This window comes from Toxotes jaculatrix, chromosome 9, assembly GCF_017976425.1.
Source record: "Toxotes jaculatrix isolate fToxJac2 chromosome 9, fToxJac2.pri, whole genome shotgun sequence".
Taxonomy (NCBI): Eukaryota; Metazoa; Chordata; class Actinopteri; family Toxotidae; genus Toxotes; species Toxotes jaculatrix.
In genome coordinates, this window is record NC_054402.1 from 8187223 (window position 1) to 8212044 (window position 24822).

The following is a 24822-nucleotide window of genomic DNA, read 5'->3' on the forward strand; positions in this document are numbered from 1 at the left end:
TGAGAATTTATTTGTTTTGTTACTTTTGGTAAAAACTCAGATGATCAGAACTTGTTTACTCTTTTAGTGAATTCTCCCAAACATTAGTAATACTCCAAAATGTTTTGCAGTGAAATAGAAATATTGACAGGATTGGAGCCTGCGCTTATCACTGTCATTAGCAAAGGAATAATAATCAACCCAGAGAAAATGAGTGGGAGGAAAATTGTTTCTCAAACCACATTACTCACGAAACCCTCTGATTGCCCTCTTTCAGAATCCATTGATGACTGTCCCAGTAACTGCTTCGGGAATGGTGACTGTGTTGCTGGAACATGCCACTGCTTTTTAGGATTCAAAGGACCTGACTGTGGGCGAGGTGAGTCAATCCCTCAGTAATGATGACTTTATTGATCTCCAGCATTCAGATACATAATGTTTTAGGGTGCTGATCAGATTATATTCACTGCATCACCAGAATAAAGCAATTTTAATCTTACAATTACTTTTAATTATTCCACTTTCTTATTAAATAAGGCGGTGCTACCCCAGATGATTCAGTTTTACCTCTGTCACTCCTAATGGTGTATTGTGTTACATATAAAAGAACTCTTAAATAACTCCACAGAGAAGAGAGTTTTCAATTGTAGGACTGGTAATGACTAATTCTTTCAATTATTGAAATTAAGGCCGTATTTGTTATTTGGCAAATTAAAAATAACATAAAAAAAACAAGTTTAGGCAATGTGTTAGGATGATAGTAGTTTGTTTTGGTGACATCTTTACACATACTGCCATCTGTTATCCATGTGTTGATCAACACCATATTTTACACTTTTTATTCAACTCTTTTGTTTATTTTCAACAGCAACACAGGAGCGATTGTGGAGATATTAGTTTGCTTTTTTTAGAATTTGGCTCACATCTTCACTGAAAGCCAAAGTGTAATAATTTGTACTGCATATTGCACACCGGAAAGCAAACCTTTAATCGTTTCGGTCTGAAGCTCATTGTCAGATCGGGGCTTTTGCACACGCTGACTATTCTTTGAAGCTATGGTTGGAGGGATCCATTCAAATGGATGTATGCTGTCTGCTCTTTTCAAAGCTGCCTGTCCTGTGCTATGCAGTGGGAATGGTCAATACCTTAAAGGTCGCTGCATGTGTCACAGCGGCTGGAAGGGCGCTGAATGTGACGTTCCCACCAACCAGTGCATTGACATCACATGCAGTAGCCATGGGACCTGTATCGTGGGAACCTGTATCTGCAACCCTGGCTACAAAGGGGAAAACTGTGAAGAAGGTGATTGTTTTAATAAGTCATGGTAATGTATCCTAAACTTGTAAAATCCTGCATAATATGGCTGCTCTAACCACCAACTTATCTCGTTAGTGCTTGACATTTTAAAAGAATACTCATAATGGAGATGGCTATTAAGTTGGTATGGCCTATTTAACAGTCTGTATGGCAGTAAAGACAGGACATCCACTGTGATGAGCGTCATCACCCTAACACTTCACAAAATGCATCCTAGGTGACTTTTCCTGTATAAATCATGGATATAGAGCATTACTTTAATCAAAACTGTCCATTTATTGTTTGAAATCCAGACACAAAGTCTGATGTTAATCTTTTAGGAGCTCCACATTCATGATGCAGGATAAGGCTTGACCAGATAAGATTGAAGGACCCATTGTGTTTGTCAGCTCTTGAAGGCTCTCATTTCAAGATGACAAATGGAGCCTGGGAGTTTGATAAATGGGGGTTTGTGACATCCATAGGCCCCCATTCTATTTTGGGTGGAGTGTTAGCCATAAGGAGTTGAGGGGAATGTGGACGAGGGCCCTTTAACATTTTTACCTTTCTTCCGTGCGACCTTCAGCCGCAATGATTAATTGCCAGGAGAGAGTTGCTTGTCAGTTAGCCTCTGATCTTTGTGCCTTGTGCCCAAACCATCTGCTGAGAGCCAAGAGATCCTGTTTGTCTTGCTATAACGGCCTTTATACCCATTTATGTCATGGTAAAGGGGAGCCGCCATGGCGTGGCCTGCTGCTCTCAGTGGCTAGACGTTGCTCCTACTTGGCGACCATTTGCCATCTGTGTGTACCATACAGATATTGTCCGGTAGAAAGAATGCTATGATTGTGATTGTGTGCTCCCACAACTCTCGTGCCTTACACAGTGAGCACTCATTTAATGGCATGTCATGGCAAGAGATACTAAAGAAATGGACATTAATTTGATATTTGCATGCGAATTGAACTTGTACAGTGTACACTGATATAGTGTACAAAAAAAGATACAGCAGAGGGGGAACAGTGCAATGCTTCCTCAGTCACAGTTATCTTCAAATTGTCTGTGAGCTAGTCGAGCATGCTTTCTTGCCTAAGAAGTCTGGCTTTTGCCTCAGGCTTTTCCTTACTTTACCCCATTTTCTCCTTTACAATCTGTTAACAGGCTTTTTTTTCTTTCGTTATTTCCAGCTTTGAAATACTCATGGCTTTAAGTTTAGATAAACATGCTCATATTAAGGTATCTTCCCTCTTTGCTAGGAATTTTTTCTCCTCTACATTCCATATACATGTACTGGTACTAAGCCGGTTGCTCTGTCCACTCCCTTTGTCACTTTACTGAGGCTCAAATAGAGACAACAGGTTGCCTCTGAAACAGAGTAACAGCAGGTGACTCGTGTGTCTAACATTGTCTCTTTGGACCTCTTTTAGTGGACTGCCTAGACCCAACATGCTCAGGGCGAGGGGTATGTGTCCAGGGAGAGTGCCACTGCTTTGTGGGGTGGGGAGGGCCAGGATGTGAGAGCCCCAGGGCCTCCTGCATGGACCAGTGCTCTGGACACGGAGCTTTCCTGGCAGACACCGGAACCTGCAGCTGTGATCCCAACTGGACAGGCCATGACTGCTCTACAGGTGAGTACTTCCCTCATATGGGAGTAAACATTGGCAGAATTCCTTTTCATAAGCAGGTGCTGATTTAGCTCTAATTACCAAGTAGAAAAACATGATTGCATTTGCAGAAAATAGGTCAAATAATAGGCTGAATTGAATTAGCCAAGAATGTGTGTTGTTGTGCAGGGTGGAAACGACATTTGGGCCATCATGTTAGGTGTTTATGAATGTTGCAGCTTCTTAAAGATGGATGTTTATAGAGCATTATATAAAATAAAAAAAACAATTATAATAATAATTTAACTATACAGCCAATAATTAAAGAAATAACATATACTGTGATATAATACAGAAGTTGAAGGTTTCACTGTTTTATAGCCATAGCTATATTTGTAGTTAGACATTTCTTATATTTATAAATCTTCAGCTCCCAATTTCAAATGGTCACCACAATCAGTGACTATTTTTCAGTACCTAGCACAATTTCTTACCCTTCAATATTTGCAACTTTACTTTAATACCTCACAACTGGCAACAGCAGGTAATGACCTTGACACCTCTGTCAGTTGATGCTTGATAATATCCTTCACTGCTTGATTCAATATAACTTTGGTAATAGCTAGGCTCCTCATAGAAATAAACATTTCTGATTATGTTAAAAGAAAGTAGTTCACATAAAAGCCTCAATTATTCACATCATTGATCAGTTGGAGGTCCACGGCTAGCAATCAGACGCTGGTTGATTTTGCTCTAAATTTATGTCTTTTACGAATGATTTCATCCTGAATCTTCACATGGATAGCTGCCAGCCACAGAAAAGAGAGATATGCATAGCAGGGATTTGTCAGTGGCATGATCTAATGTAAGTTAATGCTCTTTCTTGAGTTCTAGAAGGCTCACAGCTGATGATAACTTTTCCTGCTCTGGAGGATTGTTCACATTGTGTTCATTTTGTCCATGGGGAATGTTTTCTCCTGGTAGTCAAGAATAGGTTGAGCATAAGATACAGTTTTACAGCTAGAATATACCTTCTTGAGGCTCAAAGGATGAAAAAAGTTCTGCACAATTTAGGTTCAGCTCTGACAGCAGTCTGCTAGCTCACATTTAGAAGGATTTTACTGAAAAAACCTCAGTGAACTCAGTAGTAGATTGTTAAAGAGCTGTCAAATGTAGGTGTCTAACATCACTGACTTGCAGTGTTGGCAGATGCAAAAGTTCCAGGAAAAAAAAGTGTTTTTTTTTTCTTTTTTTTTTACTGTGAAGCCAGCTGAAGAATTTCACAATTTTCCACACGTATAAATGTTCATAGGAGACCATATTCATGTTTTATGGTGATCCTCCGGCAGATTAAATCTTCAGATAGCTCTGGGTGAACAGGCCTCTGATGTGTCGATAATCAGTACATCAGCTCTGTTTTTGTAGAGATGGATACAGTTGTAGCCTTCAGCTGCCTTCATTTGGACAACATAATTTGTATTCTCTCAGAATATTTCTGAAATGAGAATTTTAGTCCAGCAGTAACTCTGATCCACGAATCCCTTTATATTCCAAGCAGACACAATGACCTATTAGGTAATCCCAGGGATTTTGAGGGAAATGGGCAGTTAGTCTGAGTCTTTCTCGCAAAGAAAGAGCTCTGTAAATGATGATGAGTTGGCTCTTTATCCTCCTTTATCCTGTTCATTGTAGAGCTTTCCATGGTCTAATACAACACTAAGCTTGGTGGTGGGGTAGTACAGCTAGCAGCCTATAACCTTGGAGACTGGGGCAAGAAAAAGATGGAAAGCTTTCAATATATCTTTCAAGCTTCTTTAATCCCCCTCCCCAATACTTTTAAGTCACAAACTCATTTTCTCATGTGGCTTTGGAACAGTACAACCTGGGTGTGCACAGTTGGTTATAATGCTGTTACTAGCCATAAAACAACGCCTGAGGTTTTATGTCCTTTAATATGTGTGTTTTTATGCCATTTTTGCCATTCTCCCACCCAGAGGAAAGTTTGTTTACACGGTCCTTTAGTGCAAATGGTAACGGCCATCATGGGGATGGGGGTATTTCTCACTGTGGACTCCTCTGGCCACGGATAATGAGGGTTTGCCTGCAGGCTGTAATTGCATCTTTATCACGTTAAAGGTTTCTACTTTGTTCCAATTGAACAGTTGTCTCGCAGTCAGTTTGAGCCTGTTTTCTCTGTCCAGTGTGTTCTAATAATTCTGAGAAGGGAACTGCTAGGGTCAGTTTTTACATTTTATTTGAGCATATGTGCTAATGAGAGCTCTCAAGATGTTCATTGTGTTCATTAGCAGCTCCTATTTAAGAGTGTTAATATTGTCTTTAGAGGATGTAGAAGGCATAGTACCACAATAAATAGGTATTAGAAAATGATTGATGAGCTGACCTGTGTGACTGAACACTACTCAGATATTTTATGTTTGCTTGTGTAATGACTTTGTCTCTTTCTGTTTGTGTGTGAGAGAGAGCAGTCAAAAGGGGCACTGATTCATATGCTGCCAGCACACTGTACCTCTAAATCAAAAGTCAGATGTAAAATTTGCATTTGCATAGTTTAACAAAGTGGTGAGCTATAATTAGCAGGGGAGAGTGATTTTTAAAAAGCTTTTTAAGCTGGTAATGTCATGTTATGGTTTGTGGGTGAAAATACCCCTCAAATTTAATTTGTAGCAGTGACAAAATAGGCACTGTAAAGGCAGTAATTGACTTAAAAGATTTTACCTCCAGTTTGGTCCCCTGTGGTCATATTTGAATTGGCTTGGCTAATAAGCCAAGAATACATGGCTATTGTTCCTCGTTGCCCATACTGCTAAGCCTCTTTTATAACAGAATGGTTAATAAAGAGGTTAACATTTCAATGAGATTCATAAGTAATCTGTCAGTGTTTAATTTCTTTGAGCCTTGGTCTTGTCATACTCTCCCTCGAGTTCATGAGACGAGGGTAATGTCCCAGGCTCTATCACAGCCTGTCAGGGAGGTCTTTCAGCTGCCACACAAAAGCGGCAGCCAAGCTTTACTGTGGCTCTGTCTCTCAGTCCCCTTCATTCCATGAATGTACTTCTTCCTCTGGTACACTGTAGAATAAAAACAGCATATTGACATCTCATGCCTTCAGTCATTCTGCGGAGCCTTACCTCCTGCCTGTAGCCCAAAGTAAAGCAGGTGGCCAAGCTATGAACACTACACGTATGACAAAGGAAATAAAAATGTACAATTTGATCAAAATGGTAGTGGTGATGTTGTTGCCATTCCTACTAGATGTTCCAGCTGTGTATTTTTTTCCTCTTTACCTTCTTTGTGACAAAAAGAGCTGAATTTACAAATAGATGAGGCAAAGGAGAAGAATAAGTCCGCTAAGGCTGCCACAATCCATGTCTTTTCTTTGTAATGGACTTATTAGATTTGTATTGTCAAAAAGGATTGCCCCTTATGAGGTGCAGGAATTTCTTTTCAGCTGCCATCAGACAAGGTAGTGGAGCGTGGCCGCCTTTCCTTGACAATAACTCCTGGATTTGTCTTTTCTTCACCCTTGTTGCCTTGTCCCGTCACCGCCTTGTCTTCCCTTTCCATCCCACATCCCCCTCCTTCCTCTCTGTCTGTCTTCCCCCACACTCTTTTTTGTCTTTTTCTATGTCCCTGTATCCCACAGAGATTTGTGCAGCGGACTGTGGTGGCCATGGCATTTGTGTGTCGGGCACCTGCCGCTGTGACGACGGCTGGATGGGCACTGGGTGTGACCAGAGGGCGTGTCACCCTCGCTGCAACGAGCATGGCACTTGCAAGGACGGCAAATGTGAATGCAGTCCGGGTTGGAATGGAGAACACTGCACTATTGGTAGGATGGGAAGAAGTTTTGGTTTGGGTGGTGGGGGCCTGTGTGTGTGTGTGTGTGTGTGTTTGGGAGGGGTTTGGGGGGCCAACAAAGGCATAGGCTGTCTGTCTGCCTGTGTATGTATGAAGCGCTGGGTGTGAGGGGAAGGGTCCAGTTGGAGAAGAGAGGGAAAAGCATGCTTAATTGAATTTGTGCAACTCGGTAAAGCATGAACAGGTTTACTCAAGGATCTGAGGCTTGCCTTCATGCATTTTAATGTGGGAATGTGCTAAGGTGTCGTTTCATTTTACTCACCCTTCTCCTCATCTCTTTCTTTGCCCCCTTTCCATTTACTATTAAGTTCAAATGCTTACATGTGAGTCATTGTGAGCAGGTCAACCAATACTTTTAGCTCTCAATATATGCTATGTTCTTCTGTAAATGCTTGCAGAAGTTAACTTTTCAAGATCTTGACTGAATGTCAAGAGCTTTCTTGAAAACCTTGACTGAAGTTGTGACTGAGTTTTCATTGTGTTGCCAGAGAGCGAAGTTTGTTAGTACTGCGTGTTGAGCAGTGGATTTTTCGTAATCCTTAAGCAGAAAATACCAGCAGTGGTTCATGGGTTGATAATGTTGGCTCGTTTTATTTTCCTTCCATCATTTACAGGAAGAATAGTTAGAAAGAGCCAACTTAATTTTGCAAAGTGTACTCAGCACCACATATTAAAGATTTCAGATTTCAGAATGTTTGCTATTTTGGAGAGGAGGGTATATTCCTCCTATCAACATTTGTTTGTCCTAAGGAATTAGTGACGACGCTAATATGTAAATAACAACAGCAGTAAGGCTGTTATCATAGGTAAGAGTTGACCTTTGTTTGTGACCTTTCTCCTCTGTTTGAAATGCTTACTGCCAGAGGGACAGCATGAAGATATTTTTGAGTTATGGTGATGGATGTTCTAAGGTTTGACAGTTTCATTGATAAAGTCAAGATGAGTCTTTCAATGCAGTTAGCTTCATGATATTTGGTGTCTGGACTGTCAAACCTTCTCTGAACGTCAGAGGAGACCATCCAGAGGACATGCTATGTGATGCCTGCTTTGCAAGATTGCAACTTTACCATTCTGTTGCTGTGTTGCTTCTCTTCTCATCTTTTCTCTACTTCTGCTTGACTACTTTCTTCTTCTTTATTTCTTTATTTTATTGGTGGAAAGTAACTAAATACATTTACTCAAGTAGTGTGCATACACACAATTTTGAGATATTGGTGCTTTGCTGGACTAATACATTTCTTTCTTTATACTTCTATTCTACTATATTTCAAGGGAAAATATTTTTACTCCACATTTACTTGAATATTTTAGTTCAACCTATGTAATATTTACATACAAAATATGTGGCACCATATAAAATATGATGCATTTTTATTGGTTAAACTAACCAAACGAATATACTTAAAAAAAAAAAAAAAAAAAACGCCCCATGCAGATCATTGTGTTAATTACTGTTTTTACTAGTAGTACAAGTAATCAACTCACCACTGCTTTGATAGTTACAGCCTAACATAGTAAGTCACCCATTATCATTCTATGAACCAAATACTCAACACACATCACAGAAGAAGTGAGAACACAAAAGTCATCTCTTCCCCCTCTGCCACAGAATTTCAATGAAAAGAAATTTGCAACTGTCACACATTTTAGTCAATAGAGAAATTGGACAAAAGTTGAGAATGCTGTCCTTATAGGTGAAAGCTTTGCTACATATTCAAATAGATAAAGATGAGATTTTCTCACAGAATTCTCATGCATGTCTTGGAGCAGAGTTGCCTGAGTACAGAGCCTTGACTCAGTCTGTGAATGTTTTATATGCTGGCCTTACATTATTGATGGGCCTTTTATAAGTGCCATATTGAGATCCCCATTCCCTCGACAAGAATATTCCTCAGTGTCATCCATTAAGAAGCCAAAGATCTCAATTTAAATCAATTTTCATTATTGAGAGCTCTGTGTTGGCCCCAAGCCCCATGCTGTGGGGCACAGGAGGTCCGATACGGCCCCACCATTGCCAAAGCCTCTGGTGACCTCATTGTCTATAGAGGTGTTTCAAGATTAAAAGCGCTTTTTGTTGAACATCCTGACCTCCTGTTTGATATTGCTTGAGAGATTTAAGGGTGGTAATATGTGCATCAATCATGTTGCTATTGAAATACTCCCCTGAGATATTCTGCCGATCCTGGCAGTTGATAAATGGGGACAGATTGAAATGTTCTTTCTGAACATATCACTTTTTTACCCTCTCTCTCACTGTTTCTTTATTTCTCTCTTTCTCTTATCCTCTTTCTCTGTGTTCCCCCTCCCCCGTCTTTTTTCCGTCTCCATCTCTCTCCCTCTGTGTTGACTCGTAATTGTTGTGTGGCTTGTAATGCATGATTTCGCTTCATGACTGCACTTTTCCCCCTTTTTTTATAATTTGCCTTTTGTAATGTAAACTAACACCTTGCCTTGCTGTCTTGTCATGGAAGTGGCACTGTTCAAACCTCCCTTATATGTCCTGTCTTTTATCTCCTAAGCTCACTATCTGGATAAGGTAGTGAAAGGTATGGCATTCCTCCTTCCTTCTATTTTGCCCTCCTCCCATTGTAACTCCAGCCAGCATTAAGTCATGCACACACACCATGCTCTTCCCCTACATTGACATATGCAAACACTATGCACCTCTTGTTGCCCCAAACAACTCATTCTAAAGATCTCCACCACCCATCAACTTTTTGCCATATTGTCACACAATAATCTCCACTTAGCACTTTCGCACCTGGTGAATCAAGTTGTGCTGCCTTCTTTTTGTGTTGAATATCTGGTTTGTGTGCAGCCTTGCTTTCAATAGTGGGATGTTGGAAAATGGGCTTCATAACCTGTGCCATGCATTATGGATGAGTGTGCAGCTGTGAGCAGGGCCTGATAGGTGCTGAGGACGCATCCTATCTAATTAAAAGAGTTCATGGTCTGGTTGGTGCAGGGCAAGCAGGGGGTGGAGGCTCTGTAGCAACCCTGCCTCTCTGCCTCCAGCTCCCTCTTTCACTCTCACTGTGTCCTTGGTAATGGACCACCTGGCATGAGAGCGGCTGCCAGAGGAGTCCTTCGAATACTTGCACCCTCACGTTTGGAGCTGTTTCAGGCAGGCTTGGGCAGGGCTCAGCAGGGGCTCCTCTCTGGTTGGGCTGCCAATTAAGTTGCACTGGTGCCAACAGAGAGCGGATCTTTATTTATCCTTGTAATAAACATTCAGAGCTTACTAATCATCTGTCTCCACTGGTCCAACCAGAGTTGTTTTGTCCATTTGCTCAATAAAAGGACTGCTAATGCCCAAGCGTGTCAAGGCACTTTCTAATGGCATTAGCCTTCAGCAGTGAGTCCCTGTCTTCAGGGAAACAAGAAGAAAATGGACACAGGATTATTTATTTTTCTTAAAATTATGAATGCTCCGCAATTTAGACCCATTATTGAATAGTCTGTTTGCTGGTTGCTTCTTTTGGTGCTTACCTGTATTGGCACAGATTCGATGGAGCCTTTCACAGTTCAACAAAAACCCGTGCTGCTACTCTGCAGTATATGCGTAAAGTGTAAATGAATGGCACAATTTCTGTTGTTGTTCAAATAAATTGAATTTTAATTCTGCTTTTGGGGCTTATGTTTTTAAATCACCACTTATAAGAGATTAATGCGCAAACATATGTATAACTGTGGATTGTTGTGATCTACAAAACCCATCTATTCTTGGTGCTACGTCTACCTTTATCTTAAATACTTATCTCTGTTTCTTTCACATCACTGTTTCTTCCCTCAGCTGATCTTTCTCCCTTTAATAAATGTCTCCCATTAACCGCACCCATCTCTCTTCCTTTTTTCTTGCTCTCTCGTTCTCCCATTTCTATTCTCCCGGTGTGATGTAAGAGCATTGAGACAGCCGCCCCAGTCTCTCAAGTTGATAAAATGGGTCAGCTTAGCATTCCCTCTATCAAGACAGCTTGTTAATAACACAAACTGTGACAGACTTGTGCGTTTGATATCTGGAGATGTTACCCTCTGCCTCTGCTTCAGCGAGGGGATACGGATCATAAGGTGCCAGATAAATTCCAAACAGCCCTGGAAAAATGGGCGAGATAATCCTCTGATCTATGCCCTTGTGAAGACCTATCCAGAGTGAAACAGAGGAATGTTTCACCTGTCGTTCTGCTCCAGCCTGCTTTTAGCTCCCCTGGGGTCACATGCCTGGGAACACAGTTGGTGCAAGCAAAGCCCTTCCCCGCATAATGCTATTGAGCTAAGCCGAATCCACTTCCTGCTATTTTATTTTGCATTCTGCTTCTGTTAATGACAGAACACACACCTTCCCTGAAGGGATAATCTTATTGATTTCTAAGAAGAGTCTGGAGACAATTTATCAAAAAAGAGAGCAAGTACTGATATAGATCTTCTTTCAATAACTAATACGGCTTTGTTGCCCCGCATTCTCTTTTGCAGACGACAGCAGTAGTAGCAATAATGCTAGGATCATAATGACCGTCACATTCGAAAATCACATAAAAACGGATCCAATTATGTGCAAGAATGCCAGCATGTACACCACTGCTCTCATTACCCAGCTGTAGTAGCATAGATACAGAAGGCCAATCTACTGTAGTAATGAGTGAATATTGATTTAGAAGATCCCTCTTATCTGATTTTACTGCAAAGGGATATTAGAAGCTTCACAAAAGGTGTATCATATTAATCAACTTCAGCTGAGGGTCATTATAGCCACCCTCACCCCTTTAAAATCTTAAAATGACTTTGCTTCACTACCAGAGAAATATTAGCAACCAACCATTGTCATCAACAAGCCGCACCGTTGCCATTGTTTTATTGTTGGGAGATTGTTAACAAACAATATACAGCATTCATCTGCTTCCCATTACACCTACTTTATTTGATATTCTGTGCCGACCTCTGTCTTTGTCCTTTTTTGTTATACAGAGGGCTGTCCTGGTTTGTGCAATGGAAATGGTAGGTGCACTCTGGGTAACAATGGCTGGTACTGTGTGTGCCAGCTGGGCTGGAGGGGCACTGGCTGTGACACCTCTATGGAAACTGCCTGCAGTGATGTCAAGGACAACGATGGAGGTAAAATCACAAACAAAACACAGCAATACCTTCTGACACTGGCAAAGCATCAACAGGGACTCTTAACTGGACATGATTTGACTATAGAATTAACCACCTTTGTGCTTGAGAGTATACTGTTCCTGCTTTATGCTTTCCAGGCTCAGTTGTACTCTTATGCAGGTGAGGATGAGGAATGGCTTCCAGTCAGTCACCTGGACAACAGGTTTTTATTAAAAAGCAGAGTAGCTGGCATGAACCCCCAAGCATGCACGGGCCCCAGGAGGAAGTCCCAGCTCTGCCCTCTAACTAGCCTTAAGCAGAGCCAGGCACACACACAGAGCCAGCCAGGGGCTGCACCACTCTTGAGGCCAAATGGGAGACGTGACTTCCTTTCTTCCAGACCTCATTCTGGGCTTGAGCTATGCGCTAGCATCCCTTATTTATGCAGGGGCTGTTTGTCTCCCCATCACTGTTTAGGGGCCACAGGGCTCTCAGTGGCAAAGACTGGGTGCTGCTGGGGATTTGACTGACTCCTGACAGCAGGGTTTATTTTTATCACCCATCTGGCCAGATAGGCCCCTGAAAGCAAAGGGTAGGGAGTCCAATGACCCACTTCAGCAAAGTAAAGTGCCTTGCGCAGCAGCTCTCTCTGTCTTGTATTATTTCATCTAAATTACAGATAGAGAACCACTAGCCTTGCTCGAGGGTTTGTAAATGTTCTCCAGGATGAGATGTATGTGACATGGCTCTGGTCATGTAAGAAAACAGCAGTCAAAATTAATATTGCCCCATGGACTCAAATATATGTGCTTGGTTTCTTTTGCCAGGTGTATGTCCAGGTAGGTGCTTAATGAGATCATGTGTGTGACTTGTTTGACCTTGTCAGATGGACTGGTGGACTGCATGGATCCAGACTGCTGTCTGCAGGCAACCTGTCACACCACCTCTCTATGTGTGGGCTCCCCGGACCCCCTGGACATCATCCAGGAGACACAGATGTCCTCTGCACAGAGCAACCTGCAGACTTTCTATGACCGGGTACGCTTCCTGGTGGGCAGGGACAGCACCCACATCATCCCTGGAGCGAACCCCTTCGATGGCAAGTGAGTGACTTTTGTATTACTCCCTTCAGACACCATCCAGTGTGACATTCTGTAGCCAGACGAACGCTATTATTCTCCTGGGAAGGGATTTTTGATTTCAGTATTAAATTGAATTCTCTTTTTTCTGCATCGTCATGGGTCTTTCATGCATCAGTGTCTTGTGATCACATACTCCATTCAGTTGAGTCAGTTAAATTAGTAATTGCTGGACTATATTTCACATTTTAATTCAGCTGCTCAGGATGCTTGACTGGATTGTATACACAGCTGCGCAGCTCTGCTCGTTTCCAATGGATTTAACTGTGATCCGGTTTGAGCTTGCATTATAGCTACCCTCATACAAGTAATAACTTTTAAGGTGCAAGCACAAATCAATCGGTTGCTTTCATTATTAATGTAGGCCAGTGCAATTACAATGCTATGGTTATTGCACTGATAGATCTTAGTGAGTGTAAAATGTTTGCCTTCTTTAACCCAGACCAAAATGTCAGTGTGAGTCAGACGGCTATAGGCAATGGAGGCTGAAATGGGCAGGGAGCGGTGGCATGCATAGCTAGACGGATGATGGACAGATGATGATGGACAAACATAGAATGTGGCAAAAAGCAAAGAGCATTCCCTGGCAAGAAAGGCATCTCATATTCATGTATTGTGATTACTCCTACTGTAATCCATCTGAGGCCCTCTCCCAGAGGCAGAGCTCACGACACCCCAGCTGTGGAATCTGAGATCCTTTCATATCAGGCAGGATGGCTGTCAAAGTCCCATAAGATTCCCCTGCCTCTCTTTTCCTTTGTCTCCTTCTCTTTTCATCTTTAATCGCTTGTGAGGCTGTGTCACCTTATTTGCATCCCACTTGCTTATGGATCTCTCTCATCTTGGCTTATTATACTCCTGTGAAACAAACAAAACAAAATAGTGAATAAAATAAGTCGAGAATATTTCAATTTTTTTTTAGTCTCTGGTGATGAAATTTTATAGAATGGTGTCAAAAACAGCTGACAAAACAAACGCCACAGCATGGAGTATTTGAGGCTTTTTTTAATTACATTTTTTCAAGATGATGGCAGAAGTTTGTGGTTTGAGACGTCACTATTTTTAGTTCGGCAGAGCTGTTGCTTTGTACTTGAAGGGAAAATCAATTTCAAAAGTGTCCCTGCTCCAGCAGGATCATTTCCTTGAGTATAATTTGCAACACAACACATCTTAGTATTGGCTTCTAGCTGAGATGTGCAAATAGTGTGCTGTTTGCTAACCTAATGCTGTCCATTTTACCTCATTGTTTGCAGTAAAACATGTTTTCATCTCTACGCTGCGCATATTGAGCATGTTGCTCTTTTATGCCTTAGATAGCTGTCTGTATGTGATAAGACATCAGTCGCCCCTCACACAGTTTGCAGTCAGAAATGAAAAAAATAAAAGATCAATAAATCAGCTGTCATTGTCAAATTCAAACTCTGCCTTTTTTCAAATTTTTTTGTGCTAGTGTCAGCCGATACTTGAGAAAAGCACTTGTAACACACTTTGGTGACATTTTCCCTCATTGACATTTTTCTGGCTTTCAAGAACCACTCAACATTTTGCAGTTCTTCACTGGACAGAGGAAGAGGCGTAGAGGGTTGAGTAATACTCTTGTCTCTCTCACAAGAAGATGCAGCCATAAATAAGTAAAATCAAGAATCCAGAGATGAGCTGCAAGATTGGAAGACTCGGCTCACCTAAAAATATCAGTGGTAATCTATTATTCATGCTTGGTATTCATTCCCCACCCACTGACAGATATGAGCGGTTATGACAGGGGGCTCTAGGCTTCAGATGAGCCTTACAGGCACAATCTTACCATCTTCCTGATATGCCTGCCCTGGTCACCCAATCATCTCCTTATTGATCCACTAACCACTTCCTCATGCTAGTAGACATGTTGGAGGGCTATTTCTGATGTTTTCCACCACAAAAAGCTGCAGAGGTGCCACTGAATAAAGCATCTGCCACTGCATAAAATGTCTCGACTCTCCACCATGACATATAATACAAGAGACTGCCAAGGCCCGGCAATGGATGCTGACTAGAATAGTAAACAGGGACTTTGTCCATGGAACAATTTGGGCAAAGATTGATAGCTGGCTTATAATCGCAAGGCAGAAGCCATTTGCTTCATTTACAGGCTTGCGCTTTTATTATTTTATTTATAACTCTTTTATTAGCGTTAGGCCATTAGTGTCAGAAAATCTCTTGTTTGTTTTCTTCTCCATGTGCACTATCCCTTTTAGCAGCATTATATATTTGGAGAGCTAAAAATTTACCTTGATGTCTCCTTTTTTTGCACTCCACACTGTGCTGGGTAACATACAGACAGGGAAAGAGGGGGCTGCAAGGACATGCTTACATTTGCAGCAGGGTTTACCCTATAATCAAGTCATTTGTGTGGGTAATGATGTTTTTGTTGCTTCTGTGGTGATGGTACCATTTATTAGCCTTGCTCATTGAAAGTTCTCTATACTTAAGTCTGGCATGCATTTTTTATTTTGTCTGAAATACTACTGAGCAGTGTAGTTTCCTCACAATTACGTGCTGGTAAAGGGGGCTATTTTCCCATTATGCTACAAATTTATACTGTGTAACTGCTGTACGTCTATCTATGTGTGAGATTTTTTCACCAGTGGTTATTCAGTTTCATTAGCAGTCATTTGGTTTCCACAGCGACACACCCATCTCTGTGGAAACAGTAAGATTGTGGTAAATTAAAATAAAAGTAGAAATTTTCATGAATCACTGCCGTAATTAGTTGTAAGTATTTCATCCCTCCTCTCCTCTCCTCTCCTCTCACTGTACCATATCCAAAAAGCATAATCTAACAATCTAGCAGCAACCTTGACTCACACGCCAACTTAGGAAAATTACTAAATTACTGATACTGAATTTTCTCCAGTAGTGACATCGAATGGAAAGTTTGTTCAGAACTGCTATTTCAAATGCTGCGAGTTCTTCATGTGAAAAGGGCAGTGAAGCAGTGAGGGGCATTTGCTTCATGCATAGCAAAAATCTGTGGCAGAATCCACCCCAAGACTTGACTGGACCAAGTTTTATCATCAATAATACTCCCTCTTAAAAGAACCTAAAGCAGAAATGATTTCCTGCTGGGTTCAGGGGCCTCACCTGTTTATTTTTCACAACATGTCCTCACTTTGTCCTCTGTGGATGATGTATGATAAACTGGATTCTGGAGATATTGTGAAGTCCCTTTTGACTTTGTGAATCCACGTGGACGAGTGAAATCTCATACAGAGGGGAAGTTTCTGCAGCGAATGCTTCACGATTCCTTTGCTGCTCTTTCTCTCTGTTGTATTTGATGTCAATATTTAAATCATTTGTCTTGACAGCGAGGAATCATCTCCCCATGTGGCTCACAGAGGCAGGAAGGAGATAGTTCCACTTTCAGAGCCCCATCTGAAGAAAATGTGGATGATTGCCTATTCAAACAAGGCTCTAAAATAAACTGCCAGCATGAATGATTAACCATAGACAGCCAGGACAGTGTTGGGTTAACTTTAGCAGTAATTCTATGCATATGCATCCACATAGATCTTTGGATATGAGCCCAAGGATTCAGAGCAGTATCCCCTTGCTTGTTTACAGTGTAGTGGTGGACAACCAAGGTCTTCTGAAGGAGACTCGGCCTAATTAACATAAAACTGGGTTCCTGGGGACCAGGATAGTGTGGGGTGAATGATCTTGCCTCTGGTAAGGACATGTTGAGGGCAGCTGCTAACACGCTAGTGTTAATTGTTTCCAGTGCGTGGCAGTGTTTAAGACCCAAATGTATTAAAAATAGCCATGGTCCAATGAAGAAGTGGCAGCAAGGCATTTGTTAGGGGACTGAATTTTTGCAAACTACCACAGAAACAATGGCTGACCATGAGTTGGGCCTTGCTAATGACGGGGGCAGTACTCAGCAAGGGAGATGTGATACAGCAAGGTCTGAACTCATCAGTTCAGTAAGATTAGGAGCTGAATTTGGATGACTTCCCACTATTGATTGGTGGGGACTGATGATCAGATCTAATTTATGCAGCTTCTGGAGACTTGATGTCAGTCTGGAAATCTGTCGAGGTCTTGATAACCAGCCAAGCAAGTCTTGCAATCTGCAGTCTTATTATTTCACTCTCTCGCATTCCATAATAGAAAAGATAAATCCTCTTTTTTTAATTAGAGCAAAAGCAAAGTAAAGCTTCCTTATCTCATTATCCAGTCGTTCTGGATAGAAAAACCCTTAGAGGAACCTAGGAGGTGCTGTTTTATTCAGTTTCTGTTGTGGCTGTTTGTGTTTATTGTGTACAGTGTTTCCTTTTGATAATAACCATACTTACTGTGTGTTGGTTAATTTCTGTTTCTGCAAGGAAAAGATTCTTTGCCTTTTATTTATATTATTGTTTTGTACATTGTTGGGTTGCTAATAGCTATACCTATGTCCAGTGCAATCCAATATCCTGCCCTGCAAAAAATCCCACCTAAAATGTTCAGTTTTGTTGACACTAAGAGGGGTGTTGATTCATCCCCATGGTATGTTTTTGACTCTCTGGTGATGTTTTTTTATTTCATTGAAATGTGTGTTTTATCCATCCCAATCTACATGAGTGAGGTGCCACCTCTGATTTACAGAATTCATTGCAGGACTACTGTTTTTGGCTTGTATTTATTTACACTGGTCCAAAAGTATTCCATCATTGTAACTGTGTTGGTCTCACTCCCATACAGTCATGCTTGTGTCATTCGTGGACAAGTGGTGACCTCGGATGGAACCCCGCTGGTTGGAGTCAACATCAGTTTCATCAGCAACCCATCCTACGGTTACACAATTACAAGGCAGGATGGAAGGTAAAACTTTCTTCTTTATATCCGCACACATGTAGAAACAAATGCCACTAACTGCTACCTAAATGTGCCGCACAGTGATGTGACAATGATATTTATATTATTGTCAAATACTGTTGTTTAGCTGTGCTGAATTCTAATGATGGCAGGAAAAAAAAACAGTTGCCACAGCAAACTGTGCCGCCATTGATCTGCATTGTGCTTTCATTTGGTCCAATTTTGGAGTTCTCGGCTCAATTCCCAGAGAAATCAAACAAAGCCCTTCTGGTACACTCATAAGTTATGCTTCAGTAGCAGCAGGGGAGGGGAAAGAATAAAATATGCCAATTCAAAGCAGCTCACTGGGGCTATGAAACATAGTGCAGATGGACATTATTTATTTGACAATGGAGGATTTAGAGAATTAAGTGAGACATTTAAGTTTGGGCCACAGACCTGCAATTAATTAGCATCTTTCTCCTCTCTTGTTGTAGCTGAATAATATTTCATTTCATTTTTATTGATGTCAAGGGTGAAAAATATAATCCTGACCCTAACATTAATTATTTATGCCGTTGTTTTAAAACTACACCCATAAAATGATACATACTACATGTAGAGATTGACATAGGTCATTACAGCTATATTCTTTAGACAATCCCACATCTTCGGCCTCTCTTTTAATAAACTCAGCATTTAGCTTCTTGTTGAGTCATTACAGCACCGTTAGAACCCCTTTGGAGAAAGATAAACTGTTGTGGTGAAGTGTTCTAAATACCAGGAGGAAAAACTCTGGATTCTCTGTGTAGCTTTCTTTGAGTGCCAGCTGCTTTGGCTCCAGGAGAGTTTCTTAGAGAAATACAGACAAAAAAAAAAACTCCAACTGGTTTCATTGTGTTTCTTGGAGTGAAAGAGAAACACCTGAGAGAAAAACTTTGGGAAATATTGTCTCCATAGCTTCTGCTCTTTTCTGAATTTGGCTTTTGGATCAGATTGCACACGCATACTATACAGACTCTCAATCTCCAATCCCCTGTATTTCTCATAGTAGTCAGTGTTAGTAAGGCTTTGTGGCAAACCAAGCCCCTCTATCACAGCACAGCACGAAGTGGTGTTTGCTCTCCAAGCCCCACTTCCTCCTGACACTTTTATCAGTCACTGACACTCTAAAGGCTCACATTTTTTGCCGCCAGTTTGATCTTGATCATTCTTGCTTCCGCTCATTCCTTCCATCTTCTTGTCAGTCTCCTCTTTTTCCTAGATTTACAAAAATCTCTCATCTCCACCTCATCATCTTCACCTTCCTCACTGATTTCATCTGCTCTCCATCCCTTCGTGCTCTTCCTCCTCTAATCTCCCACTGCCCTTAAGCCTTTCCTTTCTGGGCACTACTCTTCTACTTATTTCCTGTGCTTTTCTTGAGCCCAGGTCTCATGTCCTTTCCACTGCACTGGCTTCCCTCATCTCTATCCTTTTCCCATTTATGCGTGTCCCATTTTTCTTATGCATCACTCTGTTTTTCCTTTGCAAAGCTCTATACCCTTTTCTCCCTTCCAGCATATGTGTAAACACTACTCCATCTCCCAGGTTCCCCTGTAAACATGCCCAGTCTCCTGCAACTCCCCTGCAATCACTGTAAACACGCTCAGTGCAGCGTGAAATCAGAAATGCACCTGTTCAGCCACTTAGAAATAGGAAAGCTGTCTCGACTCATTTTTATGATGTGTTCTTTATTGTCCAAGGGCTTAGTTTTTTAAATTACCTTTTCCACTATCTTGAAAAGTTTTCTGGCCTAAACAAAAGAGGTTAGTTTAGTTTCTTTACAGCTGTGTAGCCACTTTCTGACTGGCTGAGCATTGAGACAGACCCATTCCCTTTTATGCTTTTCTCCAATAATGAGTAAATGCTGACATAGATTCCAGCTTATTACATTATTAGGTGCTTGCAAGGACATCTATAGGAGCCATGATATAAACTACACTTGATGAATTGGCAGTTTTTTCAAAAGATCCATTCTAATGACCCAAGGTGGCACTGTATAATGGCTACTTTCACTTACACTGAATACTATTAAAATGAGTATTATTTAATATTTTATGTTTGTACTTTTTGTACTAATGTACTTTCACCCATTTCAATCACACATAAAGAGCCAACTACACCTACTACACTTATCACTTGAGCATCTACAGTATATAGCCCTTATTCACTCTTACCAACTCTTTCTGTCTCCTTGATTCACTTCAACTTCAAGTAGATACCACCCACTTCAGTATAAATATACATTGGCTGAGAAATGATTGTGTATATTGGCAGGGTTAACTCTTTGAGCTTGATGCATTTCCTCAGGCCAGAAGCAAGCACGGCTGCTGTAGGTAGCTTAATAAGTTTTGTCACATGGCTTAAGGCTGTTGTCATGATTGATAACAGCCAGTGAATCCCACCATCGATTGGCCACGCTGCCCTCGCTGGGTATCTGTCCAGAAGTGTTTTGAGCGTGCATAGCTTGAGCCAGCCAGGTGTCATGCAGACTGACCAGCTACAGCTGCATGGCTGCTGACGGATCATGGCACCGCAAGGGTGGCACTATCACAGCCCCCATCAGCGATGCAGCCTCTGTACTGCTGGACAAACTCACTCTACTCACACCCAGCCAAGGGCAAAACACCAAGGGCGGAACAAACCTTTGTTTATCTGCACAGCCAATCAGATGCTCACCCTCAAGGGAGGTTAGACTGAGCACATTCTTTATATAGGAGCTTAAACCAAGAGAGGTGTTACCTAGTTTAGAGACCACTATTTGAACCTGCTTTTTTACCTGTAATTTGGAAAAGATGCCTCCCTTGTGAGGATGAGGCCCTGTCCCAAGAGCCTGTAGGTGACCAGGTGCTAATTGGCTCTTAGAGAAAAGTGACAAGGGCTGCAGAAGTCCAGTGCAGGTGCAGGCATGCTGTTGTCACCATGCAGCAGTTAGAGGTGATGAAATTGCTAGAGCTCAGCCTGTTTACTGAGACCCACTCAGGTCAGTCCAGAGGCAGAGGCTCTTTAATGCAACAGTAGATGGGATTGCATTGCAGGGCTTTTAGACTGATGTTAGAGTGGACAGCCTTCATCTAAGGGATCGATAGCGAAGTGGCGGCTGCCTCTATCCTGCACCACAAATCTCTCTCTCTCTCACATATAAATGTGAGCACAGGAGCAGTGCATTACACACACACGTGGGTGAAACAGTTGTGTCTGAACTCAAAGCATGCATCCACTATTTTCTTCAAACAAAATCCCCTGATTATGACATTAATTAAGAGATGTGCTACTAAGATTGTGATCAATCATCCTGTTGCATTTTCAGCCTGTGTGTGTGCCTGTAAGATAATGCTAAATAATGAAACAGCATCCTTTTCCTTAGCCTTCATTTATTAAAACAAGAATTTATTACTGTTTGATCTGCTATAACAACACTTAATTAGAAAATGTTAATTATATTCACAATATAACATGGCTTGATTTGGTCTCCAACACACAACAAAGTGCATTCATTGCTTACAGTATATATTTGAGACACATCATTTCATTTCTCTGACATTGTGCATGTCTATGTTCCAGTTTTGACTTGGTGACCAATGGGGGCATAGCCATAGCCCTGCGCTTTGAGCGTGCTCCATTCATCACCCAGGAACACACTCTCTGGTTGCCATGGGGACGCTTCTTTGTCATGGATACCATTGTCATGCGGCATGAGGAGAATGACATCCCTAGCTGTGACCTCAGCAGCTTTACCAGGCCCAGCCCCGTGGTGTCCCCAGCTCCACTCACCGCATTTGCTGGCTCTTGCTCTGAAAGGGGGACTGTCGTTCCCGAAATCCAGGTGAAGCTCCGCCGCACACCTTCACTGCCCTGCAGGTTGTGATCTACATGGGTCTCTCCTGCAAATGATTCATGCCACACATCTGGGAGAGACTATGAAGACTATTCATCAAGTACAAGTGTAATAGGAACTCTGGCTCAGGGCAGTCCTGTGATTTTATCTCTCTAGTGTAATTGGTCTGCGGAACTTGGGCGATTTACTGTGTGCATTGTACTGTCTCAATGCAGAGTGATGATGATTACCTCACGCAGAGAAAACAGCCAGGGCATTTTTAATTTCTCCTGGGTTGTAGGCTCCCAGGTTAAGCATACAAGTGCCACTTGAAAGGATTTGCTTTCATATTTCATGACTGTATATATTTTGATATCTGTCTACATGTGTATGTATCTTGCTGGTACAAGCACACACTTGCATGGTCTGAATATGTGGCTACTGTATGTCTAGCAGGCATCTCTGTGCCCTTCTCTAATTACTTTGTCTCCCAGTTTGCTTCATAAGATTTATGGCATATCAGTGAATTTAGTATGCAGTCCAGTCTATTTATAGCAGCCCTGCCTTTGCTATTCCTTGAGCTGTAATCGCACTATACAGGGACATCATCCAAATTACAATTGTCCATAGAAAAGGGAATTCTGATCAGTTAACCAGGCAAAGTTACACTCTGTGAACGTTTAAAAAGAAACAGATTGTAAGTGACATGTCTACTGACCAACGTTGCTTTGGGCAGTTTTTTTAATTGTCACACTGTTCTGTACTGTGGAGACAAGTGACCAGAGGTGACTTAATTAGAGCAGAGAGGAATTGGTCAACCAAACCTGTGCTGTCGACCCTTGATCCTAAATGCGAACATTGTACAATGTCTGAGTGCTGACCTACGGTTGTATCATCAGGAGCTTGCAGGTCTGATCTCGGTTGAAATTTCCTAAGGCTTTAATGTTGTCTTCTACTAAATTTACTCTTATATTATTGGACTATACAAGCTCTGAGCCCAAGGGCACTCTTGTGATGCTATTGTCATATGGATTGCAGGGAAGGCTATTGTCCTCATGAAGGACCTGCTATTATTAAATCGATAATGAAAAATACTTACTGGAGTACATAATGAAGAAATCCTTCAACGGTTTGTGTATAACGCATGAGTATAATTGTCCTCTAATTGATGTTTCTAATCTTCCCGTTGAAGACAAGGCTGTTAAAAATATCTTTGGTGGCTACTGATCACAGGAATGACAAAAAAAAAATGATATAAAGAGGCATGTTATTAATCCTACCATAAACATTGAAGAAAAGAATTTCTAATCAGTTTAGTATTTACAGTTCACATCACCTAGCTTAAAGATGTAAAATTTTTTTCCTGTCATTGATAAGCTTTGTTTTTTTGTCCATAGTCTCTTCAGGAGGAAGTACCGATACCAGGGACGGATATGAAGCTTAGCTATTTAAGCAGCAGGACCCCAGGTTACAAGTCAATACTGAGGGTGACCCTCACCCACTTCACAATCCCTTTCAACTTGATGAAGGTTCACCTCATGGTGGCCGTGGAAGGCAGGCTGTTCAGAAAGTGGTTTCCTGCGGCCCCCAACCTCTCGTATGACTTTGTGTGGGACAAGGCTGACGTCTACAGCCAGAAGGTCTATGGCCTATCTGAAGCATTTGGTAAGTAACGGAGTTTATGTTGCATATAATACATATTTTTGCTTCTTTTATCCGGAACACCTGTGGTTCACTAATGCTAATTTTATTTCTTCCTCTTTCTGTAGTATCTGTGGGCTTTGAGTATGAGTCATGTCCAGACCTTATTCTATGGGAGAAGAGGACTGCTGTTCTACAGGGCTACGAAACCACAGCCTCCAAACTGGGAGGATGGACTATAGATAAGCACCATGCTTTAAACATCCAGAGTGGTGAGTCAGCTAGTAATCCCTTTTTAAAGTGCTATTCTCAGCTGCTCATTCATTAAGACACCTACTAAAAAGATAATTTTGTACTGCAAGAAATCTTACTTTTAACACATTATTTATTCCATTGCTGAATTTTAAAACGATCTCAGTGAGATAAATACATTTGTGTTCCTGTACAGTTGTGCTTCTTGTGTTAGGGCTAGGGCAAGGACTTGGACCCAAATGCACGACCCCACAGATGTAATCAAAAATAATAGTGTTTAGTTCCAAAAACAGCCCCCTTAGTCATGACATCTTGTAGGTATTTTCTAAGAATTTCTGTCAACATAATGCACATCACTATTTTACATTAATATCAGGAAAATAACAAATCTAAGGACAAACTTCTCATTTAATTAGCAGTTTTTTTAACTTGTTTTATAAAATTACATCTCATTAGTACTTGATAATAGAATTTGTGATTTCTTAAGATAGACAAATTTTTGTGGTGCAAGCTCCAAGTTTGCTGCTCCTAATTGCGTTTTACACGTATCAATCAGAATGTGCAGATAAGTACCACCATGCTCACTCAGTGGCTTAAATGATGATTCTTTTAGTGTAACACTGAATTGTGCTCCTGTTTGTAGCATTTTGAGACTTTTTCAATACAGCAGTGTCACGTAGCCTCAGACTGATCTGACTTTTTTATTGCCACTGTCCATTCTTAGGTGAGAGGGGTCAATTTTCTTATTGCCAGCAAATTACTCCTGAAAGGCAGAAGGAGGAATAAAGAGAGAAAAACTTTGGCCAGCACCTGTCACAAGCTGGGTTTCACTGTCTGTTTGTATCTAGAAGGGCTCATCAGAGGAGATGAGGCATACTTATATGAAAAGTGCGCAGGAAGGTGGCACTTTGATCTGTCACACTAAACCTGCTAAGTCTGAATGTGTCATCCGGAGGAGGGAGAGAGCTGCTACATGCCCCCACATCACCTCTGCTGCTACTTCCTCCACCCCATCCCCCCCTTTGGCACCTCCATGTCTTGTTCATGCCCAGCATTTTTAGAATCATCCCTAATTTAATTGCTATCAGTCTGCTACTCCCAGCAGCAGCAGTCCCTTAGATTAAATCATGTCCCAGGAAGGGGATGCTTGGCTGATCTTGTCTGATAGACCAAATGTTGTGCTGCTCAAAGAACCCAGGTCACCAAGTACCATCAGAAGCAGAAAAACTACCGCAGACATGCAGATGTCGAATTTCAAATATGATTACGT

General features: G+C 41.5%; 1 protein-coding gene across 3 annotated transcripts in view; it reads left to right on the forward strand.

Moving 5' to 3' along the window:
* Positions 1–24822, forward strand: part of tenm4 (teneurin transmembrane protein 4) — a 111964-nt gene that overhangs the window by 51486 nt on the left and 35656 nt on the right. For 2 of the 3 annotated variants that reach the window (XM_041045995.1, XM_041045997.1), the window contains 10 exons: positions 257–358; positions 1087–1281; positions 2703–2903; positions 6544–6729; positions 11721–11867; positions 12736–12952; positions 17708–17827; positions 21407–21668; positions 23057–23324; positions 23429–23572. In XM_041045995.1, the coding sequence (XP_040901929.1) occupies positions 257–358; positions 1087–1281; positions 2703–2903; positions 6544–6729; positions 11721–11867; positions 12736–12952; positions 17708–17827; positions 21407–21668; positions 23057–23324; positions 23429–23572 (1842 nt within the window). Of the gene's footprint in view, positions 1–256; positions 359–1086; positions 1282–2702; positions 2904–6543; positions 6730–9277; positions 9305–11720; positions 11868–12735; positions 12953–17707; positions 17828–21406; positions 21669–23056; positions 23325–23428; positions 23573–24822 lie in introns of all 3 variants that reach the window. The other variant, XM_041045996.1, reaches the window with a different exon arrangement.